The sequence below is a fragment of the Triturus cristatus genome, chromosome 6 (assembly GCF_964204655.1).
Source record: "Triturus cristatus chromosome 6, aTriCri1.1, whole genome shotgun sequence".
Taxonomy (NCBI): domain Eukaryota; kingdom Metazoa; phylum Chordata; class Amphibia; order Caudata; family Salamandridae; genus Triturus; species Triturus cristatus.
In genome coordinates this window covers 1,075,723,142-1,075,737,303 of record NC_140589.1, presented here as the reverse complement: position 1 = coordinate 1,075,737,303, position 14,162 = coordinate 1,075,723,142, and the positions used below count along the sequence as shown (strand labels likewise).

At 42.0% G+C, this 14,162-nt stretch overlaps 1 protein-coding gene across 1 annotated transcript in view; it reads left to right on the top strand.

The window, feature by feature from the left end:
* LOC146821009 (visual pigment-like receptor peropsin) overlaps nt 1–14,162 on the top strand; it is a 737,141-nt gene that overhangs the window by 507,187 nt on the left and 215,792 nt on the right. Inside the window, exon 4 of the mRNA XM_085609320.1 lies at nt 7,372–7,476. Coding sequence (XP_085465446.1) covers nt 7,372–7,476 — 105 coding nt within the window. The remainder of the gene's footprint in view (nt 1–7,371; nt 7,477–14,162) is intronic.

The window sequence follows — 14,162 nt, the reverse complement described above, 5'->3', positions numbered from 1 at the left end:
CATACCTAGTCCCCCCCAGTGGCTGTCTGAAGAGAATGCACATCCCAACCCTTGTCACTCAAGAGCCAGGCAGTCAATCCACAACCCAGCAGAGGCACACAGGATGGCTAAGCAAGAAAATACCTACTTTCTAAAAGTTGTTTTTTCAAACACTGAATATAAAGATCATGTTTACTAAAAGATACATTTCTACATTCTGATTTCAGGCATACTATATCTTGTCCCCATTGGAAGATATACTCGTAAAGTATTACCAAGTATTTCCCATTCTATCCTATAGGACAAATAGCATATCAACAGTGAAACACGAATTACGCTTATTTTCACTATCAGGACATGTCACATAAACCAGGACATGTCCTACCTTTTCCATACACTACACCCTGCCCATAGGGGTACCTTGGACATACCTTAGGGGTGTCTCATATGTATTAAAAGAGAAGGTTAGGGCTTGGCAAGTAGGTGCACTTGCCAAGTCGACATGGCAGTAAAAAACTGCAAGCAGACACTGCAGAGGCAGGTCTGAGAACCCTTTGACAGGCTGCTTGTGTGGGTGGCAAAATCAGTGTAATAAAGAATATAGTGCAGGCCCACAAGCAGCATTTGATTTACAGGCCCTGGCACTCTCCGTGCACTTTACTAGGGACTTACCAGTAAATCAAATATAATCACATTAAAATATACTATAGGAGCATTTGCACTTTAACACTGAACAGCAGTGAGAAAGTGCGCAAGGACACTAAACCAGCAAAAACAGAGTCAAAACCAGGAGGTCAGAAAGCTAAAAGACATGGGAAACATGCCAAAAGATGCCAGGTCTAACAGTAACGGTCAGAGGATGGAAGCTCCTTTAGGCCTCCAGCTGATGCAGAATAAAAATCCCTGTAGCTTTCAAGATAGGGTAGTGAATGATGATAGAGATTTCCTTGATCTGATTTAATCTAACATGGGGAAGCAATTCTGCACAAGTTTGCTTGCAGGTTTGGCGGTTGCCATTTCTGTTTCTATGTTTGGATGGCTGTTGGATGTTTATCTCTTGGGAGAGGATATCCCTCACGCTCTGACAAACTCCACCCTTACATATGTAGCCATCCCACCAGACCTCAAGAGTAAAGTTTCACGTGTCCCACAGCATAGAAGTATGTACAGTCATGTTGTGTATTATCAAATGCTAGCTGAAAACATGAAAGTTATGGAATTACAAAATTGCTTTGTGTGGTCTTACCTACCAGCCTCTGTGGCTGAGGGAGCAGCATATGTTTACCAGTCTTTGTCCTTCTCTTTTTTGTGCATCTCTTTCACCTACAGCATTCCATCAAATCATTCTATTCTGATTTTGATAATCCGTTAGAAGAGGTTCCAATTGTAACTGAAGCAGATCTATATTTATGAGCTACTAAACATGTTTATCATTCTTACAAAGGGTGTAAGTCACCAAATCCGATTGAGTATATGATGAAATTCTTTATTCCCTTAACTAGCATGACTGTTACTAACTAGTGCTTGCATGATGTAACCTGTAAAATTAGCAAAGATGAAAGGGTATTTGTATTTACAAACTGAGCAAGAGAATAAAGATAGATGAAGAGAAAGGAGTAAAGAAGACTGGAGTAGAACATTTTATGGGAGACCTGAAAGGAACCACCCCCAAGATTGAGCATTGATATCACCAAAAAGGGATCCTTATGTGTAATATGGGAAGAAGAGGGGAATGAGCCTGCTGAGATATTGGTATGAAGCGAATGCAAGCATAATTACCTAGTCAAGAGAAACATCTTTTTTAAATTAGAGGTAAGTATGAAAGGCATCTGATAAGGAAAGTCAGTTTATTTTCACCTGCCACATAATTGAGTTGGTAGTTGATATGCAGCCCTAGTTTTCCCTAGGATTTATCACACTAACGAGCTAGATTTCCCTCTTGAGCAATACATAAGGCCAAGCAAGCGTAGTTTTCAAGAAGATTCTTAGTTCAACATTTGGAGAACTCATACCATCTATAGGAGTGGCACTAAAGGATGTAAAGATTAGAAAGGTGTCCACATTTGTAGATCGGCATGCTACTAACATGGCAGGAGTGCTAACTGTAATTTATAAATAATTGCTTGCAATGAGAGAAATAATTATGCAAAATTGCCTTGCATTGGATTTACTCCTCGCAAAGGAGGGTGGCATTTGCAGAGTCAGTCACACTCGGGAATGCTGTGCTTACATACCATGTATAGATAAGCAGCTTGACATCCACATTACTAACATCACAAACCTAAAACACAAATCAACTGAGCTGGAAGAGTCAGGTGGCTGGGAACTATTAGGCCCTATAGTTGGATCTATTGGAAGACGATTTGTAAAGATAGGGGAGTGGCTTGGTAGTGTGGAAGGAGGAATTCTAAAATAGCTTTTAACACCTCTCTTGCTTATACTAATCAGCATTGCTTGTGTTCTAATTTTCCTGAAATTCTACCAGAGAATTTAATCAAAGAATGGTATGAATTGTGAGTACAATAAGTTGTCAGCAATAAGATTAAGAAATAAACTTGATGTGAAGGTTAAAGAAATGCAAAGTGATCTCTTGGACTCCTTGAAGGACTTGGGAGAATCCAAGGAGGAGAACCTGACTCTGATGAATAATGTGTTGTAATAAAGAAATATAGTGATGATTCCGAAGGGGAGGTTGTGAGAAATGTTTCTTGTTCCCTCATTTAAATGCATTAGAAACTGGGTTTATGCGAACATAAATCTATGCTTACACTGTTCTCCATTTTGAATCCCAGTCCTAGTGTATCAAGTGATTCCTGTTTCATATTCTAAAAAAAGAAGTGCAAGCCTACTATAACAGAAGGAATGTTCTCAGATAATTTTCACAGCACTGTACTAAACAAGGAAACTCCACCTGTCTCAGGATATCATCGGTACACAATGTATCAACTAGTACACTTGACTAAACTCTGAGAATGACTAAATCCCATGTAATACTACTATGAGAGAATCCTCAAATGTATTCTGCAGTAAATTGTTTTCTTGTACTTGTTCATTATTGTTGCGTATCCTGAGAACCATGTACTAGTTTAGAATTGTATGAAAGTCTCTGTCTAAAGTCCGATAAAAGGACATGCATTTCTCTGTACCAAGGAGGCTCCTTACTTTTTAGTTTTTTTGTACATGTGAATTATAAGCTGTGCTGCTAAACGTACTGATAGGAGCCACAAACAGTTCTTTCAGGTGAACAAAATATCCTCAAGGGAAATTGTAAAATAATGTTTTTCATTAAACATTAAATACTAAACGGGCCTATAAATGATCCCTCAAGCATGTGTGAAACTTCTCCTACTCAGAATACACAAGTCTTTAAAGAAAAATGATTTGCAAAAACCACTGACATAACACAACCATTAACTTGTTTTAAATATATTATGTCAGCTATCCTTGGAATATGTAAAGAAGATAAAAGAGTACACCGAACAAAACGTTTTTGTGGGTCCAAGGTCTCATGTTTGTGTATGTGATCACCAGGATATTTGTGAGTTTCACTATGTATATGTGAATGTGGTGTAGTGTTCTTTATGTTCTCTGGACAGCCGCTGAAAAGAGAAATATGGAAAGAGTTAGATATACATGTTTTGACATATGAAAAATAATATATTTAAAACAAGTTAATGGTTGTGTTGCGTCAGTGGTTTTTGTAAATGATTTTTCTTTCAACATTTGTGTATTTTGAGTATGCGAAGTTTCACACATGCTTGAGGGATTATTTATAGGCCCTTTCAGTAGTTAATGTTTAATGAAAAACATTATTTTACAATTCCACTTGAGGAGATTTTGTTCACCCTACAGAAGTGTTTGTAGCTCATAACTGCATACCCAGGTTCTGAGGGACTCGGGTTATTCCCATTATATTTAATGGTAAAGTTACTGGTGGCAGATTTTATGTATTCTGTCTATTAACAATTTATATGAAAATTTCAAACAACAACTTGTGTCTGTCATTCTTATAGAGAATGCCTCAGTACTGACAATTGGGCTTGATCTCAAATGTTTTACGGATGGATCCAAATGAAGAGCACCAAAGTCTGTAATGGGACAACACTGCACCTGGTCCTAGACATTGACTTGCTCTTTGGTATGACCATTTAGTGAATATTTGAGCACCAACAGATCTTTGTTCTATGTCTGTATTGTGTTTGCATGTTTTTGTGTGGGAATGAATATGAAAAATGTACATTGTCTATTCCATTGTCTTTCCCTAATCTACAATATATATATATATATGTGTCTATGTCTGTGTCACCCGAGTATGTGATTGTAGGGAGTAGAATAACTATTGCAAACTACATTTGATGAACTCAGACACTTGGTCTACCCAAATGCAACATTTGTTTTTATAATTATATCTGAAATGAATGTTTTTATATTAGGATTTAGTAAGAGAAGTTTGGGATGAGCTGTTTTCCTCTTATTGAAAGCTACTGTGACACCACTTCATTGAATCTATCTTTGTGGGTGAAAATTGAGGTCAATGCAAGCCTTTGTTTTTTGAAAAAGTAGGACTATATTTGTTGACTTACCTCTTGTGGTACTTCAATAAACTGTTGGAAATGTATTTTGCACTCCAACCTACATACTGATTGGTTGGTTTGCAAAATAACATTTCAGATTGAGTCGCAATCCAAACGCAGATTGCATTACAGTCTGATTGGACTGCAGCCCCCATGTCTGTAATTAGTTTAAAATATATATCTCATTTTAAAGCAACCCATTTTCTTTAAAGTATGCAGGGATGCACATAAAATAAAAAAGTGTTTTTTTTAAACTTTATTTCTTATTTTCAAGCATAGATTTACACAAACGCCAGTCAATTGACTGCATGCCAGAAAACGCTTTTCCAGTTCCATTTCATTCGAGGGCAGGACAAAATAGAAACAATTCAGAATTCAAACACTACTTCAATGAGCAAGCCCACCCAGATATAACATTGCAAATACAGCAGTTGGTATAATTTGTGATGCAGGGAGATTATCACATAATCATTTAAGCCCACACAATATTCCATTGGACCCCATATATCCCTCGGTTTGCACCTCGCAGGCTGCATTATTGAGAAGCACTCCGCTGTATCATTACAGAACATAGGGGCCAATTAGGATGTCGGAGGGCCCACCACCGCCAGTCATGCGGTGGCAGGCCCCCGCCATCTGACAACGATTTTCCACCACCAAATTAGGATGGCGGGGGGAATCGAAACTCCTAATTCCTCGTTCCGATTGCTTGGCGGAGCGGTCGGGATGTGTAAAATGGTGGCGGTGCCTAGCAGGCACCGTCAGCCAAATTACAATGCTGGCTGTAGCCAGCCTTTCCATGGTGGGGAAACCGCCATGGAAAGGCTGGCGGGGATTGGATTTGGGGGCCTGTTGCAGGCACCCCTTGTGTGGGGAGGTAGTGGTGTACTGGGGGGGTGCCCATAGTACCCTCCTACATTTCCTTGTACTAAGTGGCAGGCACGCAAGTTGCCTGCCACGTAGTGCAGGAAAATGCATGACATGCTGTTTTAGCATTGTGGTGGGTGCTGCAGCCAGCAGCACCCACCGCAATGTTAACCTAGCATGATGCAACTGCCATGTGGTGCAGGACTGCCACCTTACAGGCACTGCTACGATGCCGGGTAGACTCGAGTCAGCCCGCCATCGTAATCGGCCCCATAGTGTCAAGTAACCAATTATCAGCCCTGGGCGAGGGAAAGATTTTTTTTTTTTTTAATGTTTCAGTGATAGTTTGCATGCAGGAGTCCTCTATACTAGCACCTACTCCTCCTGAAAAATGTACCCTAGTTCACAAAGGAGAGGAGTCCAGAGAGGCCCCTTCCCTTTTGTGAATAGGTTAGTACCACAACTTGGTAGTTGGTAAATTTTCAATGGTTTGCGACCGGATATCTGGTTGCAAACCATTGACACATAGGGATCTCAATCAAAATTTCGAATGAAGGCCCACAGCAGGCGACTTGCAAAATGTGATTCAACATCAATTTCTAAAGCCATTTTAAGAATCTGTAAAACTTAACTGACTCCTAAAATGGGTTTAGTAGACAGTACCAAACTTTTTGGTGGCCGTAAACCCACAAGTTTAGCAAATTGCTGAGTTTGTGACAACTAAAAAGTTTAGTAAACCTGGCCCAAAAGTGCAAGTATTAAAAACTGGGAAAGGAAAATCATTTACCAGAACTCTGCATTTAAGATGTAACACAATCAGTGTTTTTAATTAAGTACTCTGCTTCACTAATGTAAAAGTAATTTCAGCACACGTGTTAGTGGTTTCATTTGTTGAGGATGTGGGATACGTGCTATGGGTTTTTTTAATGTGTTTTTGTGTTTTGAGAAACTGGGACTAAAAATTTGTAAAAAATATGGTTCTCATATACAAAGGGTCTTAGCATTCACAAACTCTCAGATTCATTAAATCAGGTGGTTTATGAATGCTAAATCCCTTTTTTAAATGTTCTAAGCTCACCTAACATTTCAGAAAATATTTTCCAAATCACTAAATGGGTTTAGAAATGGTTTCAGTTTCTTCATTTGGGTGGGGAATTTTTTGGGTGTCCTTTCCAAATAGCGATCCGGACCCTGATGTATCAATGTTATCTGGCCGCAAAACATTGAGAAGTCACCGACCCCCAAGCTGGTGTGGTAACTCATCTGCAAAAGGAAATGTGTCCTCTTTGGGGCCTCTTCCTAATTTGTGAATCTTGAAAACGGTTTCAGGGAGAGTCGGCATTGGTATTGGTCCATGGGACCTCTGCCTATTCTCAGTGAAACTTTTTACAAAAAGAAAACTTTTTGTTTTCAACGTAGTCTTGTTTTTTTTTTAAGAAGAATGGGCTGCGTTTTTCTTAAAATATGTTTTTATTTAAACACAATCACAGTCACTAGTGACCCATGCAGTCCATCATCTTCTTGATTTTGTATGGTGTAGGTGGGAGTCACAAATTGAGACCTGTCCAATGAATTTTTATTATGCCGGTCGATCTGCAACCAGTCATTTTGTGAACAATCCTATTTGTACTTAGTTCAAATCACAAAGTACTGATTCATGTGCAAAACGTCAACCACCTTTTACGAGTGGAATAGGACATGAGGTCCTAAGTTGTGTATATTTTGCTGTTTTTCTACAATGTTTAGGCACTCAGATCATAGCTAAATGATATATTTAATAACATTGACTCCAACCAAACAAATCAATTTGCAAAAATATTTCCTGAAATGAAAACAGGTAAGAGAGCAGCTTTTAGAAACTTATTTCTGAAATATGCAGACATCGCTAAAATATAATTTATCATTTACAAGAAGGCAATGTCATAACAGTTGCTTCTATTGTACTTTTCAGCTCACTGTATCAATAATAACAGCATCACGGTGGCCATGGTTTTCATTTGGCTCGCAGCTTTGTTCTGGTCCATGGCTCCACTTCTAGGATGGGGAAGCTATACAGGTAATCGAATTGGAAAAAAAAACGTATTTTCCTATAAAATATTCTGTGGCGATCGATTGTTACTAAAGCGTGAAAACAAGTATTTATTGTATTTGTAGAGCGCGCACTGCAAAAAGTTTGTATGCTAGGTGGCAGCAAGTAGGGACAAAGTAATGCAAACACAGGTGTGTTAAATATAGCATTTTCTTGGATATCGAATATCAGTTGTATCTTTCAGCAAACCGGTTTGCTGAAATAATATGAGAACAATGAAGCAATAAAGAAACATTTCAGTCTTGGGACTCACCAGTGTGCATGTGGAACGGAACAAGAAACTTGTGTTGGAGCACGGTTAATAGGTCTTGGTTATAATATTTTCTCAAGGTGAAATGTACTTAAGGAGCTCATAGGGTCCCATCAGCATTCACACTGGAACATCTCTGTACAGTTGACATAGTTTCAATATTACATGGCCAGCACTTCTCCACAGACTTGCCATACTAGCAAAGGACATTATTAACATTTCAACAGGAGTCTTTATATTGAGGGTCATTTATCAGTACTTTGCTTAGTGGGACATAATATCCCAGGTAAGTTAGGTTTAAATACTTCTGATTGACTTTCATTTATATCTACACATATCTATCTATCTATCTATCTATCTATCTATCTATCTATCTATCTATCTATCTATCTATCTATCTATCTATCTATCTATCTATCTATCTATCTATCTATCTATCTATCTATCTATCTATATATATATATATATATATATATATATATATATATATTACCTACTGGCGGTCACCAGTAGGTAGTTATAGTTAGGACCTATTTTCCATAGGAAATCCGCAACATTCTATTCCCAATAAGTCTGGCGCCGGTTGACGAAGCTTCGTGAAATTTTCAAAACTTTTGACCAGCTCCGGTCCGGTCGTATCCTGAAAGTCTCGGGCTGATTTGTCAAGCGGGGGCCGAGAAAAAGGGGGGTCCCAAAACACATTTTCCCTATGCATTTTCCCATAGGACCTTTAGCCGCAGCTACAGCCCGAACTGCTGAATGAAATTACACCAAATTTGACAAAGAGGTAGTCCTCAGTTCAGACTCGTGGCTTTTGCTTAAATGGTGTTAATCTGTTGAGTAGTTCCTGAGAAAATTACAGTTAAAAGTACATATATATCCATGGCCTCGGAGGATCCGCGCAACCTGTGCGCACCCTGAGCGCACCCTCTGCGCACCATGCGCGCACCCTCTCGATCACGAGCTGAATGCTAATTGACTGTCAAGTGGTTGTCAACATTCGAAACCAGGAACTGTTGGCAGCCATTTTGTGCCTCGGTAAAAGCGATGCTGAAGAAGTAAGGGAAATAAGTGTGTAAAACATACAAAGGGGGCAGGGTAGAAATACTCTGACCCTTTAGACCTGCTTAGGGGGTACCAGAAGGACTCTCAGGACCCCTTTTTTTCTTTAACGGCAAAATGCATGCTAGGTGTGCGGATCCGGGCGTAAAAAAAAAACGGGGGGGGGACAAATCCCAGGGGCAAAAAAACGTAAAATTTAATGGACCGCTACCCCCGGGGCTACAAAATAAATGGGTGGCGGGGCTGAATGGCCCCCCCAAGCCCCAGGGACCACCACCACCGGGGCTTTATTTATTGAGGGAGGGGGCTGTGTGGCCCCCCTCCTGGAGGCCTCGAGGGCCCTTGGGACCGCCACCTCCCAGGGCCGGCTCCTGCAGTGTCCTGGGGTGCCCACCCCCAGGACACTGTTGTTTGCTATGAGAGGGCGGGAGTCTCCCGCCCTCCCATAGCAAACTTCGTTTGGATTTTGAAAGATAGAGCAGGGAAACCTGCTCTCTCTTTCAAAATCCAAACCATATTGCTTTTCCACACGGGGAGCTGCATGTCAGCAGCTCCCCATGTGGAAAAGCAATGCCGGCTCCCGAAGGACGCGGGGAGCCGCCTGGGACCGTGGGGGCATTGGGGCTCCTCCCACGGTCCCCAACATTTTTTATAAGCCCCGGGGGATGGGGTCCCCGGGGATGATAAAAATTAGTGATAGAGGCTATATTTTTTTTTACGGTAAACTTAGGAGCCGTGCATCCTATCGCGTTGGGTGCCCGATTCCTCTCGCGTATGGTGCGCAATTCCTAACGCGTTGGGTACGCGACTCCAGGCAAAAAAAAAAAGATTTTTTTTTAGATAAATAGCAAGCTTATGTGTTTTGTTCTTGAGTGGCTCTAAAAAGAGCCGTTGTGTTCATTGAGACTTTTTAGTACTTATAAGTAAGTACCTATACAGAGTCTAAAGTTGTTGAGGAAGACTCTGTTTATTTCATCAGTGAGGTGTACACCATCTCTCCTATAGATCTCTTGCATATGAAAACGCAGATTGTTATTGTAAATGGACCCCCATTCTATAGTCTCGGAGGAAAGCAGACACAGATTTATTCACATGTTTCCTAGCTTTCTCAATCTGTGGACAAAAATGATTGGACCAGTTCCATTTCTGCCTTTGGCATATGTTAGAATAGACAAAGGCAGTTTGGGGAAAAAGTGAAATCAATTCTGCAAAGGTGTCCTTGATAAGCATTTCCAGACCTACCCCAGTCAAAGTGCCTAGGTCATTGCCGCCACAGTGCACAATTATGAAGTCAGGGTGTTGGAGATGCAAAAAGGATTTTACCAATGGCATCAATTGGTGCCACTTTAAGCCTCTCTTTCCAATCCATTTAATGTCTACATTTGGCAAACCTAGGTCTTTGTGAATGCCTTTGTTTTCTGCATACCTTTGGCTCCAGAAAATATAGCTGTGTCCCAAAATCCACACTCTAAGCATCTTGAAGGGAGGCCTGGATGCACTCAGATGTTCTCTGTAAATGAAATGCCGCTCGTAGGCGAGGATATCGCTTTACCTTTTAAGTTGCTCTTTTAAACTTTATCTTCCACGGAGCTGCTGGCTGGAACGACTCGAAGGCGCTGAACTGCTTCTGGGGCTCCCTGTGATTCCGGGACTGCGAGGACCAGTGTGCCTTGCTTGACTTTCTGCCACCCGCACCTGGTTCCTCTTCCCGGCCCCTCCCTTCACTACTACATTAAGCCTCGCGGCCCCCGCTTCGCGGGAGCCGCTCGTAGGCGAGGATATCGCTTTACCTTTTAAGTTGCTCTTTTAAACTTTATCTTCCACGGAGCTGCTGGCTGGAACGACTCGAAGGCGCTGAACTGCTTCTGGGGCTCCCTGTGATTCCGGGACTGCGAGGACCAGTGTGCCTTGCTTGACTTTCTGCCTACCGCACCTGGTTCCTCTTCCCGGCCCCTCCTCTTCTCTCTATATCAGTCTCGAAACACCTACGCGCTAGCGGGACACGTGCGGGGCGCGGTCCGGGGCGAAGCCCGGGCAAAGGGCGGGCCCGTTTAAGCCCGTTCAAGCACGGACAAGACCGGACCGGGCCCCCCCCTTATTTGTTCCCAGCGCATATTGAGGCTATTCAATGGCAACACGCAAGAAAATATTGCCTTCACCTCCTATGCTAACAGGTACACTGGATAATTTTCTCATCAGGGCCAATTCTGTGGTCAATAATGAGCTACACATTCTAGAACAACGACTCTCGGAAGGTATTGAAAACACTAGAAGATCTTCCTTGGGTCTACTAGCAACTGTTAGATCTCCGGAGAACTTGAATAACTCTAACACCGCCTTAATGAATAGTATCGATCTAACGATCGATTTGGTTCTCCAGGACATAAGAACTAGTATAACTTCCTGGAGGGATTCCCTTCTATGTAATCCCGAGAGCTCTACAGTATCTCTACCCGACCCTGTTATACCCTGTGAAAGTGAATCAACATTAAGACTAGTTTTGGGTGGACGGGAGGGAGCGGTACCTAAAAGGAAATGCCCAAGAAAAACTAAGGGTGCGAAAAAGGCTAAAATAGATATTATCCCTGAACTATCAGCAGAGGTACTATCTGAGGTTTCGATGGGTCCTATTGTAATTCCTATTCCAACAACTATCCCAATTTGTGAACAAACACTCCACTGCCATTCTTCTCCTATTTCCAATGAGGGAGCGGGTGGTGAAAAAGACTCTTTAACTTACACCCTGGTGAATGCCTTAAAGGTCCTTCTTGACCCCCTATTGGCTAGATTTGATTCTATCAATGATACACTGAAAGAAATTGAAAAGGCTACAGGGATCATTACTAATTGTTTAATGAACGGTGGCAGGTCTACTCCGAAAATTGACAATGCATCTCAAGTCCAACCTTCTGATTCCCCTCTTCGGACCACTGCTAACTCAGGTGGTCCTTCCAAATTTACAGCAGTTAAGGAAATAACTGTTACCGACGAACCTTCACGATCCCTAAATCTACCCCACCCTACTGCTGAAACGCTTTTAACATCACAGAAATATCCTTCTCACCCCATAACGTCTATGGACAATGCCCCAGAACTGAATCTTGTTAAAACAGGGAACGGTGCCACCGAAAATAATGATATGGGGAAACCAAGTTGGAAAGATCTTGTCAACTTACCCCCTCAGGCGGCTCCCTATGTAATTGTATTGACTGGAGTCCCTAAGTGTACTAACCCTGATTCAGAAACCTATGACTCATTAAAAAACAAATTCACTAGCTGGCTAAACACTCAAAGGCCTCTACCACCATTTGCAACTGCTGGTATTTTGATGGTTAGGAGGACCAGCTGGCTGGGCAATACCACGAAGCATCTTAAGGGTGACTGTGTTATAGTGAACTTCAGCAACCCTAAGATTGTGTCATATATACTTACATGGAAGGGCAATCATGGAGTCACATCCATTCAACCTCTTGCGCTTTCTAATTTTTATCCTCCAGTTAATCACCCCACACACCATGAGATTCTCGATGACTGGGTTAGGGTGGGTCCAACCTTTGGTGGTCGAAGGTTCACTAATTCTTGGTATAACCGGCCTGTAGTGTTTGACCTTCCATGCCACAATAGGTTTAGTCTTCTAGAGGAGGTCGACTGACTACGAGCTGAAATTCCTGCTAACGGAGGCAAGTGTGAGTCCCCCTACCAACCACAGATTACGACAGTCCAGTCAGTTCTGACAGTTAGTAACTCTGGCCCGCCTCTCTCATTAGATCCTGCTCTTACATTTGATGTCCCTCATGGAATCTCCCCAAATACACATATGTGTGAGTCATCTTGTCAAGCTCAGAGCCCGATAACTTTGACTCACGTAACAAGTCATTCTGGTCCGACCGCGATTTCAGATTTTGATGCTACACTAGGTGACCTTCTTGACTCCCTTTGTGTCCGCAATTCATTAAAAATTTTATCTTGGAATATTGCGGGCCTTTATAATAAGCTCGACTGTCCAGTTTGGGGTTCCTTTATAGATCTTCATGATATATGTTGCCTACAGGAGACATGGGCTAGGGTCGAGTATCATCGAGTGGGCTTCTCTTCCTTTTTTCTCCCCGCTACATGGGGAGGCAGGGCCCGACCTTCCGGTGGCCTGTCAATTTGGGTTGCAACTCATCTGGGCTGTACTGCTACTGTTTTGGACACAGGGTCTGATGATGTGCAGTGTATAACACTGAAATGGCGCTCTATGACACAATTGGCCCTGATCAATGTCTATTCTAGACCGGTTAGTGTATCAGCAGAATCAAGGGCCGTTTAAGTGCTATCTATTGTATTGTCGAAAATTCCTGAGGGTACTGTAGTAGTGGTAGGTGGTGACTTTAATTCTCACTTCGAACCCCTCGAGGGTCTATTGGATCCTATTAATCAGGAGGAGGACGACTTCTGGGAAATCCCACTTGTGGCGGGTCCCGCTGTAAGATCCTGGACCCCACTGGCAGTACAAATTAACTCCTTAGTCCTACTTCACTCTATTAGAGCATGTAACGGGCGAACAAAATCTGACAATCCGCCGAAATCTACCTTTAATACATATGGTAGAAAGGCTCGACTTGACTACATCTTTGTCCAATGTAAGGAATGGAAGCGAGTCCAGGACTTTGTGGTGCTTTCCAGGCACGAAAGCGACCATAACCCTTTGATCTTGGATTTTGCGCTACCAGGCATGGGTGCGGCCGAACCTTTGTCTAAACTGGACAAAATTAATATTCCTGTCCTTTCTACCAATAGACACAGGGTGAAATGGGCTAAACTGGCTAGTAACTCTAAAGAATTATCTAAAGTCTATGCGAGTGTTAGCAAAACTCTGGAAGAAATGGCTGACCTTACTGACCATCCATCTATCCTAGACACTAATATAAAAATTGCTGCACTCAATAATGCACTTTTTATAAGTCTATCAAATATTCTGAACCCCTTACGAAGAAATGGCAACCAAGGAATCATCCTTGGTATAATAGCGCCTGTAGATTGGCAAAGAAAGAACTTATGACTGCACTAAAGGCAAATGTTAGCAGAGAGCTTATTATCCAGAGACGACAGGCCTACCGTTATCTTATTCACCACGCCAAGCTCGAGTGGGCCAACGAGAACTGGGCTACCCTAACAGCTGCCTTGGCAGACCGGGACTCTTGTCGTTTCTGGCAGATAGTGACTACTGGTACGGTAATACCGGACTCGGCAATCACTCCGAACATTGCTCCTGAAGTTTGGGAGGAACATTTTGGTCTTTTATATATGGGCGATTCACCCAGCATCGTCCCCCCCTTTGATGATCCGATAGTAACTG